This window comes from Brachyhypopomus gauderio, chromosome 11 (genome assembly GCF_052324685.1).
Source record: "Brachyhypopomus gauderio isolate BG-103 chromosome 11, BGAUD_0.2, whole genome shotgun sequence".
In the NCBI taxonomy this organism is placed as follows: domain Eukaryota; kingdom Metazoa; phylum Chordata; class Actinopteri; order Gymnotiformes; family Hypopomidae; genus Brachyhypopomus; species Brachyhypopomus gauderio.
In genome coordinates this window covers 11,974,055-11,992,642 of record NC_135221.1, presented here as the reverse complement: position 1 = coordinate 11,992,642, position 18,588 = coordinate 11,974,055, and the positions used below count along the sequence as shown (strand labels likewise).

The following is an 18,588-nucleotide window of genomic DNA, read 5'->3' as shown; positions in this document are numbered from 1 at the left end:
GAAAAAAAAAAAACACCGATTACTTATTGAAAAAAATACCATAGAAATGTGTTCAGCTTCAAGCAAATCGTGAGTGGTCGTGACGTCAGGGCAGTGTTTGTCAGCACTGCGGGTCGGAAGAGCTTCACTCCACTCTGCAAATGAGAGAACTGAGTGAAAACAGCATAGCATGCGCAATTAAAGTCCAGTTTATTCGCAATTCGATGTGCGTTTCGTTTGCAATCTACCTGTATTGGTAAACATTATTAACTTTTTTGCTGCGATATGGTGTAGTGAATAATGACTTGCTACGTTCTAGTTAGCTGTGCAGCTAGCTTATTTATCTACGCTGTCGTTACCAAGTTCGCCTATTAGCCCAGTTAGCACGTTAGCTGTTGTGATATAGCGGCTTGTTAATCGGACCAAAACGCAACTTGGAATAATATTGGAATAACAGGAACCACATAAACAGGGACCGCAAAGGAGGTGAGATTTCGACTGTCGCCTGCCTACGACAGACGGTGGAAACTAATTAGCGAGCTAGCGGACTGGAGCGGCTGATTAGCCGTTAGCGAGCCTCACTTTAGCTCGCATGCTAACAGCCGTCACGGCCTGCGGACGCGAGCGGCCTTGAACTCGGGTGTGTTGTTTACGTTCACGTTCACGTCGCAGCGCAGTTTGGCCGTGTAATATTTTATGTTTTGTGTAATAAAATAAAATAAATGACGACAGTTTGATCAAGAGTACGCTTCTCCTCCCCCCGTCTGTTCTGCGACATTATCGAGGTTATTAGTGTGAGTTAGCTGGGGGGGGGGGGGGGGGGGTAGTTGACTGACCATGTAAATACGTGGATCAAACTTGGTGTTTATATCGGTTTTAATATAATAATTCATATTAGACATTCCGTGACGTTCTAGTTAAAAATTTGAAGGGAACCGCCTATCATTAAAAACACTACTGTGTTTCAGGTCATTTATAAAGCCCACACTCTAGAAGTCTGGGCGTTTATAAGGTTTATTCTGGAGGACTGGCGTGATTGTGGTGATTGAAGGTGTATTCACTGCTTTTCTTACAGTCAGCATTCAGAACAGACACAGTGTCCCCGCGTCTTGTGTCCAAACTGGTTGCAGGAAACACTGTGATGTTGGCATTCAGCCAGTATTTGATTAACATTAGCTCAGACAAAGCCTGGGTAAACAGATCGAGGAGGAAATTAAGTCGAAAATATTCTGCCTTTATGTGTTTATCTCTCTACCGCGGCATTTCTTTGCTTTCACTTCCTCTTTGAAAGTGGACGTGGTGTGCAGCTCTAATGCAGATGTGAGTGATGAAGTGTGAGGACAGTGTGTGTGTGTGTGTGGAGTTTCTGGATTACTGGAACATCACCAACGTTTGGCTAACGTGTTAGCCTATGTGTGGACATTACTGTGTTTATTCATAATAAGGCATAACTAGTCTAGTCTTCCATCCCTGTTGGTCACTTTATGTAGAAATAAATGGGCAAAATTGTCTAGAGAGTTATGAGGGAAATTAGTCTAAAGGAGTAATATAGGACCTTTTCCAAGTTTGGCCTTTAGGGAATTTGGTTTAAAAAAAAAAACACAACTCAAGTGCAGCCCATGTGACTGGCCTGACAGGAAGCCTGTCTCTTCCTCTTTTCACTTTGCCTTTGTACACTTTGTGGCTATGTGCAAGACTTTGTCTTTATTCTGAAACCAAGTTATACAGTGTTACATGCTGAATAAGTCCAGTATTGAATAAGAAGTATAATATAGATAGACTAAATGGCAGAGGTGACTGGTGCAACAAGATCAATAAAGCCACTTAAAAAAAACGTGCATCTGCAGACATATTAGGCATAATAGAAATATAATCTCCATGTGAAATGTGTTGTGAATTAATTCATTTGTACAGGAAGCATGCATTTGAGTACATGGATTACATTGTGTTGGTGCTTTTTGGCACAGTGTTCTAACATCACTATGCAAAGGAGGCCAGAGCAATTCTCCATTTAAAACATGAGTCACAGCATCGCTATCTGCGCCACCTAGCTCCCTGTCTCTCTGCGCCACCTAGCTCCCTGTCTCTCTGCGCCACCTAGCTCCCTGTCTCTCTGCGCCACCTAGCTCCCTGTCTCTCTGCGCCACCTAGCTCCCTGTCTCTCTGCGCCACCTAGCTCCCTGTCTTTCTGCGCCACCTAGCTCCCTGTCTCTCTGCGCCACCTAGCTCCCTGTCTCTCTATGCCACCTAGCTCCCTGTCTCTCTGCGCTACCTAGCTCCCTGTCTCTCTACACCACCTAGCTCCCTGTCTCTTGGACTCATACAGGCACTAAATGCTTTGCCAAGTTCTGCCTTTCAAAGTCAGATCAAGAGTAAGGTATAAACCGTTACTATTATTATTATTATTAATAATAACAATAATAATAAACAATCATCTGTATTCATAGGTGTTACATTTAGCAGATCTGGCTCGAGTACGTATAAAATAGTTTAAATAACTTCACAGGGTTGGTGTTTTCAGCAATCGGATAAACACAGATTCTGATTTACAAGACCAGCTGTGGTCCACTGAACTGTCAAACATTTGTGCCCTCTCAGGTTGGTTGGAGTCCTGCTCCTGTTCTGCAGCTTTGCTGTGTGGCACAGAGGAATGAGTCATGACCTCTGTCGTGGTAATAGACGGCGGGGGGAACATACTGGAGTATGTCACCGGAGAAGAGGAGGCACAGCAGGTAAGACCCATGACTGCATCACACACACTACTTGAACTGAGCATATCGACATTTCTGTGACATGGTTATTAATGAGGTGGCATCACCTGTTATATCGGGTTTTATTATATCCATTAAGCATCACCCTTTCTTAAAAAAGTTCTCTTCAATGGTGTTTACGTCCGTGATGTACAACCATTGGAGTGTTTGACCCCAAGTGAGCCTGCTGCTTTCGTCATTAGGAGGTGTGTTCTGATGGAGCGGCCATGTCCAGGGAGGAGACTGAGTGTCCCGCGGTCATTGTGGAGCAGGTGAACAGCGCGGAGGTGGAGCAGTGCTATGCTGCTCAGGTGCTCGTCTGCGATGATGAGAACACCTACCTCATGCAGGACATAGCCGAGGAGCAAGTGGTGGAGACGGAACTTCAAGACGTCGGAACCGGTGAGCAGTGCTTAAGCGGTTAAGAAGAGAGTGCGTGCGAAGGTCAACAAACTGCATTTGATGTTTCCTTCAGCTTAGGCACTGCAGGGAAGTGGTATTGAAATAGAGCTGAAATCAGTTCTGAGTAGTAGATGGATGTTTGGCCGTAGGACAGGTTATAGCTGACTGGTTTCATTGTTTAGGAAACCCGATGAGGTGCATTCTCCTTTTAACCATGCCAATAACTCACTCTGATGAATAGCTTGGACTAGTTTGACTTGTCGGCATGATTCTTCTTGATTCACATGCACTCCAGCAAATCTTCTAAATCCTGCAAATTATATATATATATATATATATATATATATATATATATATATATATTAGTGGTGGGACTTTAACGCGTTAATTTCAATTAATTAATTACAGGAAAATTAACGCACTAAAAAAATTAACGCATTTAACGCATGAGACACTTTTGCACCGTGGATTGTTCTGGACAGTGCACGAGTTCCAGACATAGCCTACAGATTATATGGACGCACAATAAGATCATGATGGAGATGACTGAAGAGGCTACGCTAGTGGATGGGAAATTTAAATATAAGAAACTTATGGAAGTACAAACAAAAATAGTGTTATTTGCACTTTATGTAGGAAAGAGTTTGCTTATCACAGGAGCACTTCCACCCTTCATTACCACCTCAACGCAAAACATGTTGGGGCTAACGCGCAGGTCAGTAATGATAACTTAGCTGCTAAAGGTATTACTAGTACGATAGGGTGAACAAACGTCCGTATTTCACATCCTGTCCCGGTTTGTGAGGAAATGTTCTGGTTTTTAAATTACCTTCATTGGACCATTAAGACTGGATTACATTTTCACGAGTGACCGTAGCGCGCGACTCCGCACGCGTTTATACATGACGCGTCACATTATTTACAGTGTTGTTCGCTCTCTGTGGTCGAAGATAAAGGCTGTGTTCGAAATAGTCTACTACATACTACTGGCATACTGATCGAGCCCCAAATCAGTATGTCGTATGCAGTATGTGACCAAAATGAAAATTTCCAGTACGCGAAACATACCCGGATGACCTACTACTTCCGCAAAATATTCCAGTACGCGAACAGAACTATCTTCGTGGTGTACTGCATCCCATCATGCAACGCTATGTTCACGTGACCCCATAGTGTGCTTTGCTTTTGTCGCATACTGGAAACTGTACTGCATACTACTACGAGGACCAGTATGCAGTATCCAGTATGTAGTAGTCTATTTCGAACACAGCCAAAGACTTACAAGAAGCGCTGCACATTGCGTCAACTGATGCAAGTTACGAACTACCGTCCAAGGGTGAGTTTCCCAAAACGTTAGCGTTAAGTACTTCTTAACCTCGTACGTAAGAATGAGGTTACGAAGTACTTGGCGCCAAGAACGTTTTGGGAAACTCACCCCAGAAAGACAATGCCGAAGAAAATCCAGCAGCTGTATGATGAGGGAAGGGAAGTAAAACGGGTTATTGTGAAAAGCGCCACAAATGTGGCTCTGACTGGGGATCACTGGACCTCTGTTAGCAAAAAGAATTATCTTGGTGTGACACCTCATATTATAGATGATGAATCTATAGATGATGAAGATCCAGTCATTTGCTTTGAGCATGCAGAAGACCACTTCTAGGCACTATGGAGATGCCTGTGGCAGAGGCCCGGGAAATTAAAGAAAAATATACCATCTAAAATGGTATTTAAAAACATCTTCTGATTTACTTCAATTCTTCCAATATCCTGAGCAAAACTCCCAAAATTAAACAACATTTTTGGTCAGAGTTTTCTGCACTCATCTATTGGTCTGTGTAGTAGACTGGTGGAAAAATAAACAAGATGTTGAAGGTTATGATTATGTTCATTGATTCATTCATCATTCAAAATTAAATTAATATTTCTCATGTTAAATACTGAAATGTAGAGCTGGGCGATATGGCCCTCCAAAAAAATCTTCGATTAATTTTTTTTAAATCCGATTTTCGATTTTAATAGATTTATTTTCCTCTACTAAAAAACTACAGATGATAAAGGAATGGTAAAAAAAAGTTTTAATTTATTTTTCACTTAAATTTCCCCTTTGAGGTTAAAGTGCAAGCAGAAACAAATTGTAAACAAGTGAGAACATTCAGTAACTTTTAGAAGGTTTTCTCCAACATACTTTAAGCATTGACACAATGCAACCTCAAACTTAAAATAAATAAATAAAACACACCCTCAAAAAATAAATAGATATAAATAATTTGGTGCCCTTTAATAAAATGGAAAACAAATACAATTGAACAATTCTTGCATGTTGTACTGACAGTCACGCTGTCTACATTCTGATTAAGAACAGGGCTCCCCTCACTTTAGCCTAAATTCCAGCACTTTTCAAACCTGAAACACAATGTAACATTAAAATTCGTCAGGTAAATGTTCCTTCCACTGTTTCTTTATACTACCACAGTTTATACTTTATACTACAATAGTTGCCAGGTTCGCTTTTTCACGCCAAATTGGGCTTGTTTGGAAAATCCAGCCGCGGGTAAAAATTATGGGGTCGCGGGGTGCGGTTTTTTGGTCTACTTTTGAGTTGGGCTACCGCAGGAGTTACAAGTCAACACTAATAATGGATCGCGATATAATACTTAATTTGTCTCCATTTTACACACTCGCGAGGTGCCCGGAGCCGCGCGCTACGGTCACTCGCGAAAGTATAATCCATTGAAGCGGGTTCGGTGACCGAGGCAGAAACTGCTTAATCCAAAATATCCCGCGGAGGGAAACTTTATTGACAGCGCAACTGAATAGCACTCTTCGCTCTCTCCCTCTATCGGTTTCAAACACCTTACAGCGAGGACTTGTTTGGTCTACATCTGACGCCGCAAAACCGAACCAACTCCAGATCACGGAGCTAGTTGCTCTTTTCTTGGACACAAGTTCCGCCGTCATGTTTGTGTGTGTGTGTTTTGAGGGTGGATGGGTGGGAGGTGCTAAACTCACTGAACTACGGGAGCCCACAGTGCAGCGTCGGTGGTGAAAATTAAATCTCAGAAAATCGATTTTCTTAAAAACACATCGTCCTTAACTGTAAATTCGAATTAATAGATAATATCGATTAATCGCCCAGCTCTACTGAAATGCGATTAAAATGCGATTAATTTCGATTAATTAATTACAAAGCTTCTGATTAATTCGATTAATTTTTTTAATCGCGTCCCACCCCTAATATATATATATATATATATATATATATATATATATATATATATAAACCTAAAACATGGATATTACCAAATGTAATTAGGTTTACAATGCTTGTGGTCAGAAGAAAGGTCAGTTGCATGAAAAATCCAAAGGTCACTTTTATTATTGTCTGTGACCGCTAGCTCTAATAATTTTTTATGAGACCAAGACAGGTAGTTAGCCAACAGTATGCATCAGGATAAACTAAAAGTATAATTATTTAATTATTATTATTAGTTGTGCATACTTAATAAATAAACCTGCTTAGTTCACCAGCTGTACTTTAATTTGTTTGTGAGGTAGAAAGAGCCAGAATGATGTTCTCTGTGTGGGATATTTGGAGCCGTGTTGAAGTTTCACCTCTTGAGAACTGCACAGTGATGTTTTCCCCTCCCTCAACATGCCTTATTTCGCATATTAGTTTAAAGATTATGTGGCTTCCAGGCTTTTCATTTAAGAAGTACAATATTTCTGACATATAAACATGATTTTCCTATCAGCAGTACTTTAACATGGGAAATGTAATATTATAATTTTAATTTTAACTTTGGTGTATGATTTGCCCTTTGTGTTGTTTTGAAGCAGTGGCAAATTGCTAATCAATCAGTCTTATTTAATGCAAATAACTATGATGCATGATTTGTTAATGTGTCTACATTCACACTGATGTAATTATCAAGTACACCTACTTTATCTGATAGATCTGATACCTGATGAGCTCCTATAGATTTTAAAATCCCAACTTCGGATTGCATTATTGAACTCTGAGCTAACTTGGCTGAATCTCCAGTATATATTGTTTCAACCTTGTTTGACCTCTCAGTGACATGAGTTACTGGTAGAGGCTTTTAATATAAATTTGCATTGTAAACAAACTTCTAAGTACAGTACTGTTTATATGTTCAATTATGGGAGTTAGTCAGAAAGCTAAGTTAATATATAATGCCTGCATGATAAGCAAACTCTGTGCTGCACCTCAAGTATTTATACTAAACACAAACACAAAAGCACGTTGGCTTTTGCAAAAACACCAATAAACGAATGAAACGTCTTCGTACATGAACAGCTAAACAGAGACATCTTGTGGCACATTTACAGACGTTCATGCAACAATAAAACCATACTTCCGTCGTAGTCAGGGAGAGATTGAAACGCTTACTTAGAATTGAAAGCAAATCTTATATTTTAAAAAGAAAATTGCTAAAAATAAAAAAATAATAATGTTAATCAAATCTGTATGTAGAGAGATTTGGGCTTTTGGTAGTGCATTCTGGAGTTTGTAAAGTCAACGTCCTCGCCGAACGCTCGAGAGAGAGACGCGGCGCCGTTCTAGCGGAAGGATCTATCGCGACTCTACTCACTACAGCCAAATGTGCCGCACCGCTTGTTGGTGGCGGAGGGATACAGGTGTGAAGTCTTATGGTGCCTTACTACAAAAAGAAGTTCTACCTCGGTACTTGTAACGGGGAATATGGCGACTCAATTTCAAGAGGATTCAGAAAACCAGCTAGATTTACTCATCAAAGCCGGTAATAGACAATCGCAAAATAATTTTCTATATTTCCGGGGAGGAAAAATGCCTCGCCGTGCGTTTGGTTCAACGCTAAGAACCGTTGCGGAGCGTAGCGAGGATGCAACGGTACTTGGTTTTGAATCAGGAAGTAAATAACTTGGCTCTGCAGCGCTTGGCTGTGATAATGTAAGACTGGCGTTTCAGTTTGCCACAAACTATGTTTTACAGATGTGGACACACATAAGAACGCGTTGCTAAATGTGCTTTGCAGTTATTTGTTTGTGAGAGTACGTTTTATACTTCACTGTAGTGGACGGATTATTGCGGAAACCAGGAAGTTTAAATGGATTCTAACTATATTTTCTTATATTTAACTTGCTGTCTGGCACATTAACGATGTGGTTTATGAGGTTTTTTTTTTTTTACATTTACAACCTACACTTATTTGTGTGGAGTTTGCTTTATTTTATGTTCCTTCGTGCTTGTTTTGATCCCTTTGTGAACACAAGCGGTTTTATAAGGTATTTATGACGAGACGAATGACTGACAACATTACATCCAGTGCCATGAAACGCATTCTTTAGAATCAACTAGAATACATGATTTGATTAAGAAAATCAGACTTTTGATGAAGATTAAAGATTAAAAGGTTGCTAATTGTGCATGAACATTAGGTATTACGACCAATAACATTGTTTTCCGACTTTATGACGCAGTTAATTATTTTTTTTGCTATGTTGCCAGTCGTATTAAAAACGTAGAGAGTTTGTGGTATATTTTTAACAAGGAGTTACTCGCACTATATCGCATTTCGTTTAATGTTGATAGCGGAAGTGTTCAAAGGGAAATGGGTGTCGTTTTTCGCTGAGTGACGGGGGCCCGTGACCAATCGCTGATCTTTTTCATCCAAATTTGTCAACCAGCCAATGAAAAGCTTCAAATGCAGATATTGCGTCGTTACATCGCCAATCAGATTTAAGGGCGGGTGTTAACGTTAGCTTATGCCCGGAGGGGAATGGGCAGTTTGTAAATACGGAAGAAGGCTTTGTTTTTGTGTCAAAAGACGAGTCCTCAAGCTTTTGATTTAACATTAGCAAACATTTTCTCACATTATCCCCATTAAAATGACTTGTAGTCTTATTTTTTTAAATCAAGAATAAATAAAAAAATCTACTCTCTATGAAATCTGTACAAATCTTATTTTTCGCTTGTCTTTTTTTCAGCGACTTATTTATTTTTGCTTTTAATACAACAGTAATAGTAATAATAATCATTATTACTACATTGTCCCTCATTTGTTCTGTTATGATGAACCTCATCATAACCTGTTTGTGGGCTAAATTTTATAGATGTGCGGAGATTGCTAAAATACGCTGTTGGTTTCCCTCCCCCACAGGCAGTAACAGCAGCAACACTGAAGATCGAGCCAATTCAGTATTTTTAAGAATTTACTATTTCTATGTAATGAGATGCATTATGTTTGGCGCGATCATGGTTCTCTCTTTTGCAGTGGAGGTGTCGGTTCAGGACAAGACCATCGAGGCAGCGGAAGCCCTCCTGCATATGGACTCTCCGGCCAGCCTGCATGGTGACCACAGCCCAGGTAGTCACGCAGCCAGCACCTCTCCATCTCCTCTGCTCGCTTTCCTCCGTGTTTCTGATTGCCTTCTGATGGTTTGCAGTGTTTGTAATGTCGTTCTGTCTGTGCATGTGTAGAGGAGTTCCTGTCAGAGGTGGAGGTCAGTACTGAGGACATTCCGGCAGTTGAGGAGGACTCGGTCACCACCCTGCAGCAAGTAGACCTGCAGAAAAGAAAAAGAGGTACGATTGACCTGGGTCACTCTGCTCTAGGGCCTGTTGTCTTCCATGAGCTGGATAAGTAACGGTATCATCACCATTGCCTAATAGTGCTCATTTTTTAAAACAGGACGGAAATCTAAGACGCCGCGAGATTGCTGCGATGGCTCCCTGGACCTTATTTACAAGAGGAAGTCGAAAGAGAGCAGGGGTGAGTGTGCACGTGTCTGCGTGTAGCTGAGAAACATCGTTGAGACTGTTCCTGCGCATTTTTTCATGCATGTCTGGTGTGTGTTGCAGGAACCACCACATACCTGTGGGAGTTTCTGCTGGATCTCCTGCAGGATAAAGAAACCTGTCCCAAGTACATCAAGTGGACAGAGAAGGAGAAGGGCATCTTCAAGCTGGTGGACTCCAAAGCCGTTTCCAAACTATGGGGCAAGCACAAGAACAAACCGGACATGAACTATGAGACTATGGGGAGAGCTCTCAGGCAAGCATGCTTTGCTTACACTGAAATGATGAAACGATCATGATGAAGTTGCTAAAGAACTTTGTTTGTGTGCGTAGGTATTACTACCAGCGTGGTATTCTGTCCAAGGTGGAAGGGCAGAGATTGGTGTACCAGTTCAAGGAGATGCCCAAAGACATTGTGTTCATTGACGACGAGGTTGATGACGGCGTGGACAAGGGGAAGAGACAGAACCCGGCAGGGGGCGATGGCTCCACTCCAAAGAAGAGGAAGGGCAGAGTGTCACCAGTGCTACCCTCTCCTCCTGTCATCAGCATCTCCTCTGCATCTGAAGGTGTCATATCGGTGCAGCAGTCGTCTGTGACGACTGCATCAGCCCCCAGGTGAGGACACCGGAGCTGCTGAAGGTTGGAACAGACAACACTGTTATAATCAGCTAAGTATTCCAGCAGTAAATGTTTCTCTCTCTCTCTCTCTCTCTCTCTCTCACTCACAGGACGGTGAGACTGGCTATGCAGGTCCCTGTCCTCATGACGACACCCCAGGGTCAAAAGGTCTCCACAGTAACCATTAACTCACCCACCGGTGCCTCTCCCTTGCTGACCACAGCCAGTGCGGTTGCAGGTGGCGCGAGCCAAGGGAAGCTCGTCCTGCAGGCCGTGCCCACACTAGTGCCTGCTCAGGGGCAGAACGGCGAGCGGATCACCCTGCAGCTCATCACCCTCCCTGCGGGCTCCACCAAACCGGGCTGCCCCATCACGCTCCGCACGCTCACGCCGGTCACGGGGCCCACCACCAGCACCCAGGTACTCCAGCTGGCCATGCCCGCCGGCATGAGCACCTCCACAGCCAGCCCCGTTCAGGACAGGAAGCTGGCCACGTCCGTACAGGACGTGAAGATAATCACGATGGAGACTTGTGACCCCGGCGCGGTCAACAGGGTGGAGGTGCAGGCAGATAACTCGCTCAGCCACGTACACGCAGATTTGGCCACCACGCAGAGCTGAGATGACGGCTGTCCTGTCTTCAGTCATGCGTGAAGTTGGGGAGAGATGGAGATTTCTCATTTTGGAAATATGCACCACAAAACGTCCAGGGGGGCCTTTTAAAAAAAAAAAAAAAAAAAAAAAAAAATGCAAATCTGGTCATCAATTGAAGTCTTCAGTGATGATACCAGCACTACAGATTACATACCACAACACTATGAGTGACTTTAATCAGTCTTCTGTGGCACACACGTGTTTTTTGTTTAGTTTTTTTTTTTTAAACACTTGTAGTATGTTTCCTCCGTCACCTCGTTGTAAATGCAGCAGACCACCTGACCTGTGAGGTTGTGGCACTGTGACCTGGTGCTAACGCTGGAGACTGATGTGCAGTAGAAGGACTCCAGTCCAGCCCCAGCAGCGGACGGATCGCCGCACAAACTCTTGACTGGCTAGTCATCCCGAACAAAGCGGAAAATTCAGAGTTGTAGTAATCTGATTGTACTTTTTTTTTCCTGGTGTAAATATGAAAAATACTCTTTTTGATATTTTCTACCCAGCAGTGTTTTTTACAGTCTGACAAGCAGCTGTGGTGTTAATGTCTTTAATGCCCTTAATCATTTCACTGTCTGCATTTCGATGCTGTTCCTTTTTGATGCATTTATCCTCACATCACCTCTTATCCATCTCTTTCCTTCTCATTATTTCACCCTTGTGTTTAACAAAATACAAAAGGGGGATAGTGTGTATCTGTTTGGACTAAGCTATATTGAATATTCAATATTTGAAGCATATATTTTGTTGTACTCCTATCCAACTTGTATTCGAGTAGATTTAAATATAGAGGACGTAATTATGCAAACAGATGGGCTTTTTTGCTTTTCTCCTCCATAACTGGGCTTCCCATGTGACCTCTGCCAGCCGCCAGATGTCTACCTGCAGTCCTGCCCCCCCCCCCCCTTCCCTGGCCCTGCCAACCAACCAGAGTCTGTAATCCTGTCTGTGCATTTGACTGATTACTGCCACTGAATGACAACGCTGTGTGTGTGTTTTCATACCTTTTGTAATTATATGTAAATAGTAAACAGATGTAACAGTTTTCTTTGTACTTGCAGACATAAAGCTACAGGCTTGGATCTAGTACAGATCCATGAACTAGGTAATCAACTGGGCCAGTTCTTGGTTAAGCCATACTCATCTTCATTTAGGAAAGTTCTTTATGCAGATGTGTAATTTGCATATGTGGAAATTAATTCTTATTAGCTGAGACTTGTATACTACAAGTGCCACTCGGTCTTCCACTCCCCAGCCCCTATCGTACCCGTCGGCCCCCTCTAGAGGCCAGCATACTCACTGCTCATTAGAAAGCTCCCTCTTCGTATGATTTTGCTACCTTAACACTCGGCGGAGCTTCAGAAGTGCGCTGACAGCGTGGCGTGTTAATCACTAAATGAGCGGCAACTTTACATCGTGTAAACATATGACTGTGTTCAGTACTATGGCTGGGCAGCACTTGGGCCTTGTGCAGTGACACGAGGCATCTCTCCAAGAGACTGTTGTTAATTTCCGCTGAGAGCTCAGAGCGAGTCCAGAATGGAGGGGACAGGAGGCTGTCCTGACAGCACGGCCACGAGTCCTGCTTACTTCAGACGGCGCAGCTCGACCGTGGGGTAATGGCACATGCAGCAATTCCTGGACTTTTAACAATGATCTATTGTCTGATGAATGAAACCTGCCAGCTCAATCTGCACGTCTCAGATTAGTAGATATTTGTCGTAGTGCTGTTATACACAGCTTTGAACAACTTTGCAATAACTGGAACTAACTGGGAAGCGAGTTTTGCCTGAACAGGACGCTGTTTACTGCAGAGTGCGCCCCCCTGCGGCTGCTGCTTCACCTGCAACATGCCTTGGTCTTATGGGGACAGAAAACAGGCGTGTATGTGATGGTGAACAGACACTAGAGGATTACCACAGGCCATGTATAATTAGAAGGCATGGACTAGCTTAATCATGAAAGGAAGGCAAACAGTCTTATAAAATAATTAAGCTGCTTTGTATTACCAGAGACTGGCACACAACAAACAATTACAATGAAATTAAAACAAAAGGACACAGTGCGTCAGACACCTGGAACATCTCTGTGAGATGGTCACCCTTCCTGTAATCATAATCTCATTTTAGCTGAATAAATTACATGATATTGCACATCTTTGGTGGCAGGGAAGAGTGTTCAGTGTCCATCTTCATGCGTAGACCTGAGACAGCGGATGTGCTGTCGGGCCTGTCATCAGGTATGGTTAAGGTTAAGTTTACATCATTGTGCTGTAACATGAAACATTCTTCCATCACATTCTTTCATGCAAATTTAAGCATTTACACACATACAAAGACATGGAAGTTCCTGAGCTCTGAAACTCCACTGGAGTAGGCTGCACTGATTGACAGTCACATGAGCCTATGGGGCTCCTGGATAAAGCTGAGGTCACAGACCAGTGAGAGGTGGTCAGAAGGGTAGTGGTATGAGGGCAGGCGGTTCGGACCGATCTGCTCCTCACTGGGCATTTTCAGCACACCATCTACACTGATGCTGCTGCTGGAGTACCAGACGTAGTCGAGGGTGGAGCAGCTCTCTCCACTTGGACGGATCTTCCAGCTGGTGTAGGCCGGCTCCGTGCTACCATCCGCACTTAGCCTCCTGTAGGCGCTGTCTAGTCCCAGCGGCGAGGCCATGAACCGCTGGTACACCTCCTCCCCCGGCTCCGCGTTGAAGTCCCCACACACCACCAACGGCATGCCTTCCGCCCCGCCCGTCCTCTCCTCGCCCCCGTCACGGCTGATGGCCTTCAGCTGCTGGAGGAGGTGCGAGCCCTGGGCCCCACGGAAGGCCTCCCAGCCGCTCCGCGCCTTCAGGTGGGTGACGGCCACGCAGAAGGCCCGGCCCGTGGCCCTGCACCGCAGCGTGGCCACCACGGCCACCTGGTTGGTCTTGAGCAGGACGGCGGACAGGCGCAGGTGGCTGACGCCCAGCAGCTGGAAGCGACGGCGGCTGAAGAACAGCGCGCAGCCGTCCGGCCCGTTGTTGTCGCGCACGTCCAGACATGGCGAGCAGGGCTTGGGGCAGAAGCTGCCCTGGTAGCCCAGGCTGGAGAGCACCGGCAAGAAGGTGTCGTAGTAGTGGTCCACCTCCTGCAAGCATAGGATGTCTGGCCTGTAGGTCAGGATCTCCTCCAGGATCAGGTACTTCCTCTCGGACCAGTTTAGTGCTTCCGCTGGGCAGCACACGAAGCCATCCTTGCCCTCACCTAGAGCTGCAAGGGAAATAGTGAATAAACAAAGCTGAAGTAACTAGCTATGGGAAGGTGATCCACGTATACTGCTAACAGAGTACTGCACTCAGAACTGTGGTTCTGAGCTGGGTTTCCCCAATCCTGGCCAGGGACTAGTGAACATGTTGGTGTTCTTAACTACTCATTAACAAAGAACTTGTTCATTCAGTTATGAATTACGTTAACAGTAACAACCTAAAATGTGCAGATGAAGCAAATGGCAGCACCAGAACTGCTGGTTCAGTATAACTGCTACAGCATACGTTAATCATTTTAAGGTTCACAACCATAATACAGTTAATCTCTTCATAGACTAGACACAAACACTACACAAAATGTCTAGATCAGGTTGCTGGAACAAATGTAAAATGCCACTAAATTGTCCCCCCTAATACTCCACGAACAGTGGGAACTCTTCTAGTACCTTGTGCTAGAATATTCCACTGCATGACGCGGATCTGCGAGTCGTGTGGGCTTCCGGTTCTGGTCTGGATGAAGGCCCTGTGCAGCCGTGGGGGCCTGTTTCTCAGAACCTCCCCGCACTGGCGCAAGAGCACGTCTGGATCGGCTTGATCGGAGTCGCCATCCTCGACGTCCACGTGTGTGTGTTCCAGTGGCGTGCTGCTCAGAGACTGAGCCAGTGTGCTGAAGAGCCTGCTGCTACCAATGCCCATTGGACACACTGCAAAACACACAATTATTACACTTAAACACATGTCACCGAGTACACTCAAATACACACACGCCACTGACTGAGTATACTCTTACCCCAACTCTCCATAATTCACAGATTGAGGCAATGGGAGCTCTGTGTGAGTGTGAGAGTGAGTCAAGACACACAGATGTCTCATAGATCATCTCATGGTTCTTGTGTCGCTGTGTCATTCTCAGAAAGAGACGGAGAAAGAGGATTAACTCTGTATGACTCAGCTCAGTGTATGAGGTTTAGGTATAGTGAGTCACTGATGGAGAGGGGGGAGCGAGAAAGAAAGAGAAAGAAACAGAATGTAATTGAGAGAGAGAGAGAAAGAGAGCGCAAGAGCGAGTGACTGTGGGCACTTGAGCACATGCGATATGGGCTTGTACATTTTCACTTTCACCTTCAACCATTTCTATCAACCAAAAACATCCAACATCAACCATGTTAATGATACGTCTAATATCAGCATGGTTGTACTGAACCTTTAAATAACACCAGTGTAGAGCAAACAGCATATCTAAACAGAATCAATGCCAACATGATACAGTATGTACCAGTAAATACCTAGAATACAAGAATGGTGCATTTGCACTAACCCTAGCTAATACAGCCAAGTCTAGCTCAAACAACCAGCACAGTACTATTTCACAATTCATCGACTTTGCTGAGTTCGTACATCTGCTTTCTTCCCCTCACTTTCACTGTGCCCTTTCACTCACTATCCTTTGTCCCCGCAGTAAACACAACAGCACAGACAATGGGCTTGAACATTCAGAGCCCCATCCCCTCTGGAGAGAGCGCCAGATATCAATTCTGTCTGCTACCTCCACAGAACTTTGTATCTCTTTGGTCAAATGCCCTTGCTGGGTCAGTGATTGATGGTACAACGAAAAACAAAACAAACAAACAAATTAAAAAACACAGTGGCTTGCCTCTGACTCAGTCCAGTCCCGTCGAATCCTGTTGGACTTTGTTTTCAAGTCAGTGGGTTTGTGTGCGAGAATGGGTCCAGGAGCAGCTCCAGAGAGAGACAGACAGAGGTAGAGAGTGAGAGAAAGAGGGAAAGACAGCAAGCATGCAAAGCTTCCAGTGTGTATAGATTCCCATGTGTGTGTGTGTGTGTGTGTGTGTGTGTGTTCCTACACAGAAGGTTCCTGAATAGACTACTGTGGCTAAGCAGCCATAGTATCCACACTGAGAACAACAGCTCACTATGAAAATCAAAAATCATGAGGCACCCAATGCGCACACACACACACACAAAATATGGTGAATATGACTGTCCTAATGGAATCCACGAGGTGAAAAGTGTGCTTCACAGATTTGGATTGTAATGAGTTAAGCTCATTATTTATTTGATTTAATCACTGTGATACAGATCAGAACAATGCAAACAGGAAAATTAAAAAAAATAAGCAACAAATATTTGTGTCCCCCCACACACCACGAAGTCCAGAGAAAATCATCTGGGCATATTTGTGATCTTGAAGTCACAAACCTTTTTATTATTCATCTTTATTTGAACTTTTCAAAGATGTTCTATGACAAAATTCAGTAGAACAAACTTAGTCACAGTTATTCTTTTAAAATGTGATGAATACATGAAATCTTACAGGAAACTGACCAAGCTGACTATGCACACTTGCATAACGCTTGAAGTCATATTACATCATGAAAACAGCCTAAACTGCCTTCACAAAAACTCCTTTAGAGCAGTGTCAAGGATGCTCAGAACAAGTCTCTAACACACGAGCACAGGAGCAGACATCCATATAGATCTGAAGTGCATCTGAAGGCTTTCTCCTTTACCCAGGCATATTCACCGTGACAACCACTGAAGGCCTGTATTTTGGCATGTTTCATAATACCTACCTATCTAGAAAATATAATTTAGTCTAGGAGCAACCTTTCAGCTGCTATGGGCAACCATACACTCCGGCACGGGGGATCTGAATCGTTTCTACGCTGTTGAATCTGTGTTTGATAAGGAAAACCAATAGGTGAAACTGGAGATTCAGACCTTTGATTTTGAGGGTGAAAAGTTGCGCAATACCAGTTATCAAATTGCCTTTGAAGGAGAACAGAACACACAGTTCGACAAACGGTGAAAGGCTCAGAAGTGATTTCACTGATATGGACTGCAGCGTTTAAAAATAGAAACAGTGTTTTCATAACACGTTACTAAGCACTGTTATGTCTTATTTAAGTGTTCCTTCAACACCGACATGTTTATTGTAGGCCTATCATAAGAAAAAAAAAACAAAGCATATGATTATCCCACGAGGTTAACTGGCTATTAATTCACTGCAAATGCAGACTACATACAACAAAAAATGTGACCAAGGTGGCAGACAGGCGCATAGATGAATCAAAGACAACTCACTTTAACGTGTATAAGTCAGTAATAAAACAGTCAATAATAAAACAAAGACTTCTTCAAAATCTTATATTTCCAAATGAGGTTATTTATTTATCGATGTATCGCTATAAACACTGCCATCGTGGAATATCAGAACAGACTCCATCAGAAATCTGTAGTTATGTCACTTTTGACATAATGACAATCCTACCTTGAACTGGAGATGGATTTCTTGTCTTGATTTGACAAAGGACCGCGATGTCTCCAGAATAACAGCGTTGTAAACCCGGAGAGATCTTCTTGCTCCACTGTTGAGAGTGTTTTTGATACACTGTGGTGAAGTCTCTCTGAATCAGCGAGGCACATCGCCTTACCGGATACATGGTAACGCAAACGCGGACGATCTCCAGACCTACGCGAACATTTCTCGAGGCATAACTATCGACACAGAAAGTAACCGTCGGTCAAACGACAGTTCGGGTGGTTCACAATAAACGCAGAACTCAAATATCCGACTTTAAAGTTCGTCTTGTTATATTCCGGTCATGGTTACGGGATCTCCTACAACCAACCGGCAATGTTTCGTCACGTAAGAGGAACCATTTACGTGTAGGAGACAACCGACGAACCTTTACGCTTAAGATCAAGATAAAGAAATAATCTCAGCTCACTCCATCTTACACTGTAGTCGCCCCTTGTGCTGTATATTTTTTAGAAACGCCACAAAGATCTGGACATGAATACAGAATCCAAAATGTAGAAATATCCAGAGCTCTCACCTACACTAAGATTGACTGGCCTGGCCCAGATGAAACGCGACGCTGCATGTTTTCCGTGTAAAGGGTGGTGAGGAGACCGGTGATGTTACCTCAAACACCCAATCAGCAACGAAAGCGCTTTGGGACCAAAAAAAATCTCCTTCATCATCGGTGACGTGTACATCCGTTACATCATCGGTGACGTTTAACATCGCAGTTTCTTCCATCGAACTAGCCGGTGTCCTAGGTTACAACGAAGAACGGAAACATCTTCGCTGGATTAAAACCTTTCAGG

At 43.5% G+C, this 18,588-nt stretch overlaps 2 protein-coding genes across 5 annotated transcripts; one reads left to right on the top strand and one right to left on the bottom strand.

Moving 5' to 3' along the window:
* Nucleotides 1-80: 80 nt before the first annotated feature.
* On the top strand, nt 81-12,247 carry elf2a (E74-like factor 2a (ets domain transcription factor)). 3 transcript variants are annotated; one of them, XM_077021955.1, is made up of 9 exons: nt 81-465; nt 2,578-2,711; nt 2,933-3,131; nt 9,407-9,499; nt 9,613-9,717; nt 9,824-9,904; nt 9,994-10,186; nt 10,264-10,548; nt 10,662-12,247. In XM_077021955.1, the coding sequence occupies exons 2-9, from the start codon at nt 2,637-2,639 to the stop codon at nt 11,170-11,172; spliced, it is 1,542 nt and encodes a 513-aa protein (XP_076878070.1). In that variant the 5' UTR covers nt 81-465; nt 2,578-2,636; the 3' UTR covers nt 11,173-12,247. The 3 variants fall into 3 exon arrangements, with proteins under 3 accessions (XP_076878070.1, XP_076878071.1, XP_076878072.1); XM_077021956.1 differs by lacking the exon at nt 81-465 and adding an exon at nt 502-619; XM_077021957.1 differs by lacking the exons at nt 81-465; nt 2,578-2,711; nt 2,933-3,131 and adding an exon at nt 7,226-7,912.
* Nucleotides 12,248-13,189: 942 nt separating this feature from the next.
* Nucleotides 13,190-18,403, bottom strand: nocta (nocturnin a). 2 transcript variants are annotated; one of them, XM_077021958.1, is made up of 4 exons: nt 18,315-18,403; nt 17,747-17,973; nt 14,901-15,158; nt 13,190-14,458 (listed from the first exon to the last, which is right to left on the bottom strand). In XM_077021958.1, the coding sequence occupies exons 2-4, from the start codon at nt 17,916-17,918 to the stop codon at nt 13,596-13,598; spliced, it is 1,293 nt and encodes a 430-aa protein (XP_076878073.1). In that variant the 5' UTR covers nt 17,919-17,973; nt 18,315-18,403; the 3' UTR covers nt 13,190-13,595. The 2 variants fall into 2 exon arrangements, with proteins under 2 accessions (XP_076878073.1, XP_076878074.1); XM_077021959.1 differs by lacking the exons at nt 17,747-17,973; nt 18,315-18,403 and adding an exon at nt 16,109-17,738.
* Between the last annotated feature and the right edge of the window lie 185 nt (nt 18,404-18,588).

What these genes read in the sequence shown, in the direction of transcription:
- elf2a (XM_077021955.1), top strand. Translation starts at nt 2,637, where the DNA reads ATGACCTCTGTCGTGGTAATAGACGGCGGGGGGAACATACTGGAGTAT. An exon ending in GAGAAGAGGAGGCACAGCAG is followed by an intron (nt 2,712 to 2,932) that starts GTAAGACCCATG and finishes TTTCGTCATTAG; the next exon opens with GAGGTGTGTTCTGATGGAGC. An exon ending in GAAGTCGAAAGAGAGCAGGG is followed by an intron (nt 9,905 to 9,993) that starts GTGAGTGTGCAC and finishes TGTGTGTTGCAG; the next exon opens with GAACCACCACATACCTGTGG.
- nocta (XM_077021958.1), bottom strand. Translation starts at nt 17,918, where the DNA reads ATGTATCCGGTAAGGCGATGTGCCTCGCTGATTCAGAGAGACTTCACC. An exon ending in AAATCCATCTCCAGTTCAAG is followed by an intron (nt 15,159 to 17,746) that starts GTAGGATTGTCA and finishes TGTGTTTTGCAG; the next exon opens with TGTGTCCAATGGGCATTGGT. An exon ending in GTGGAATATTCTAGCACAAG is followed by an intron (nt 14,459 to 14,900) that starts GTACTAGAAGAG and finishes TTTCCCTTGCAG; the next exon opens with CTCTAGGTGAGGGCAAGGAT.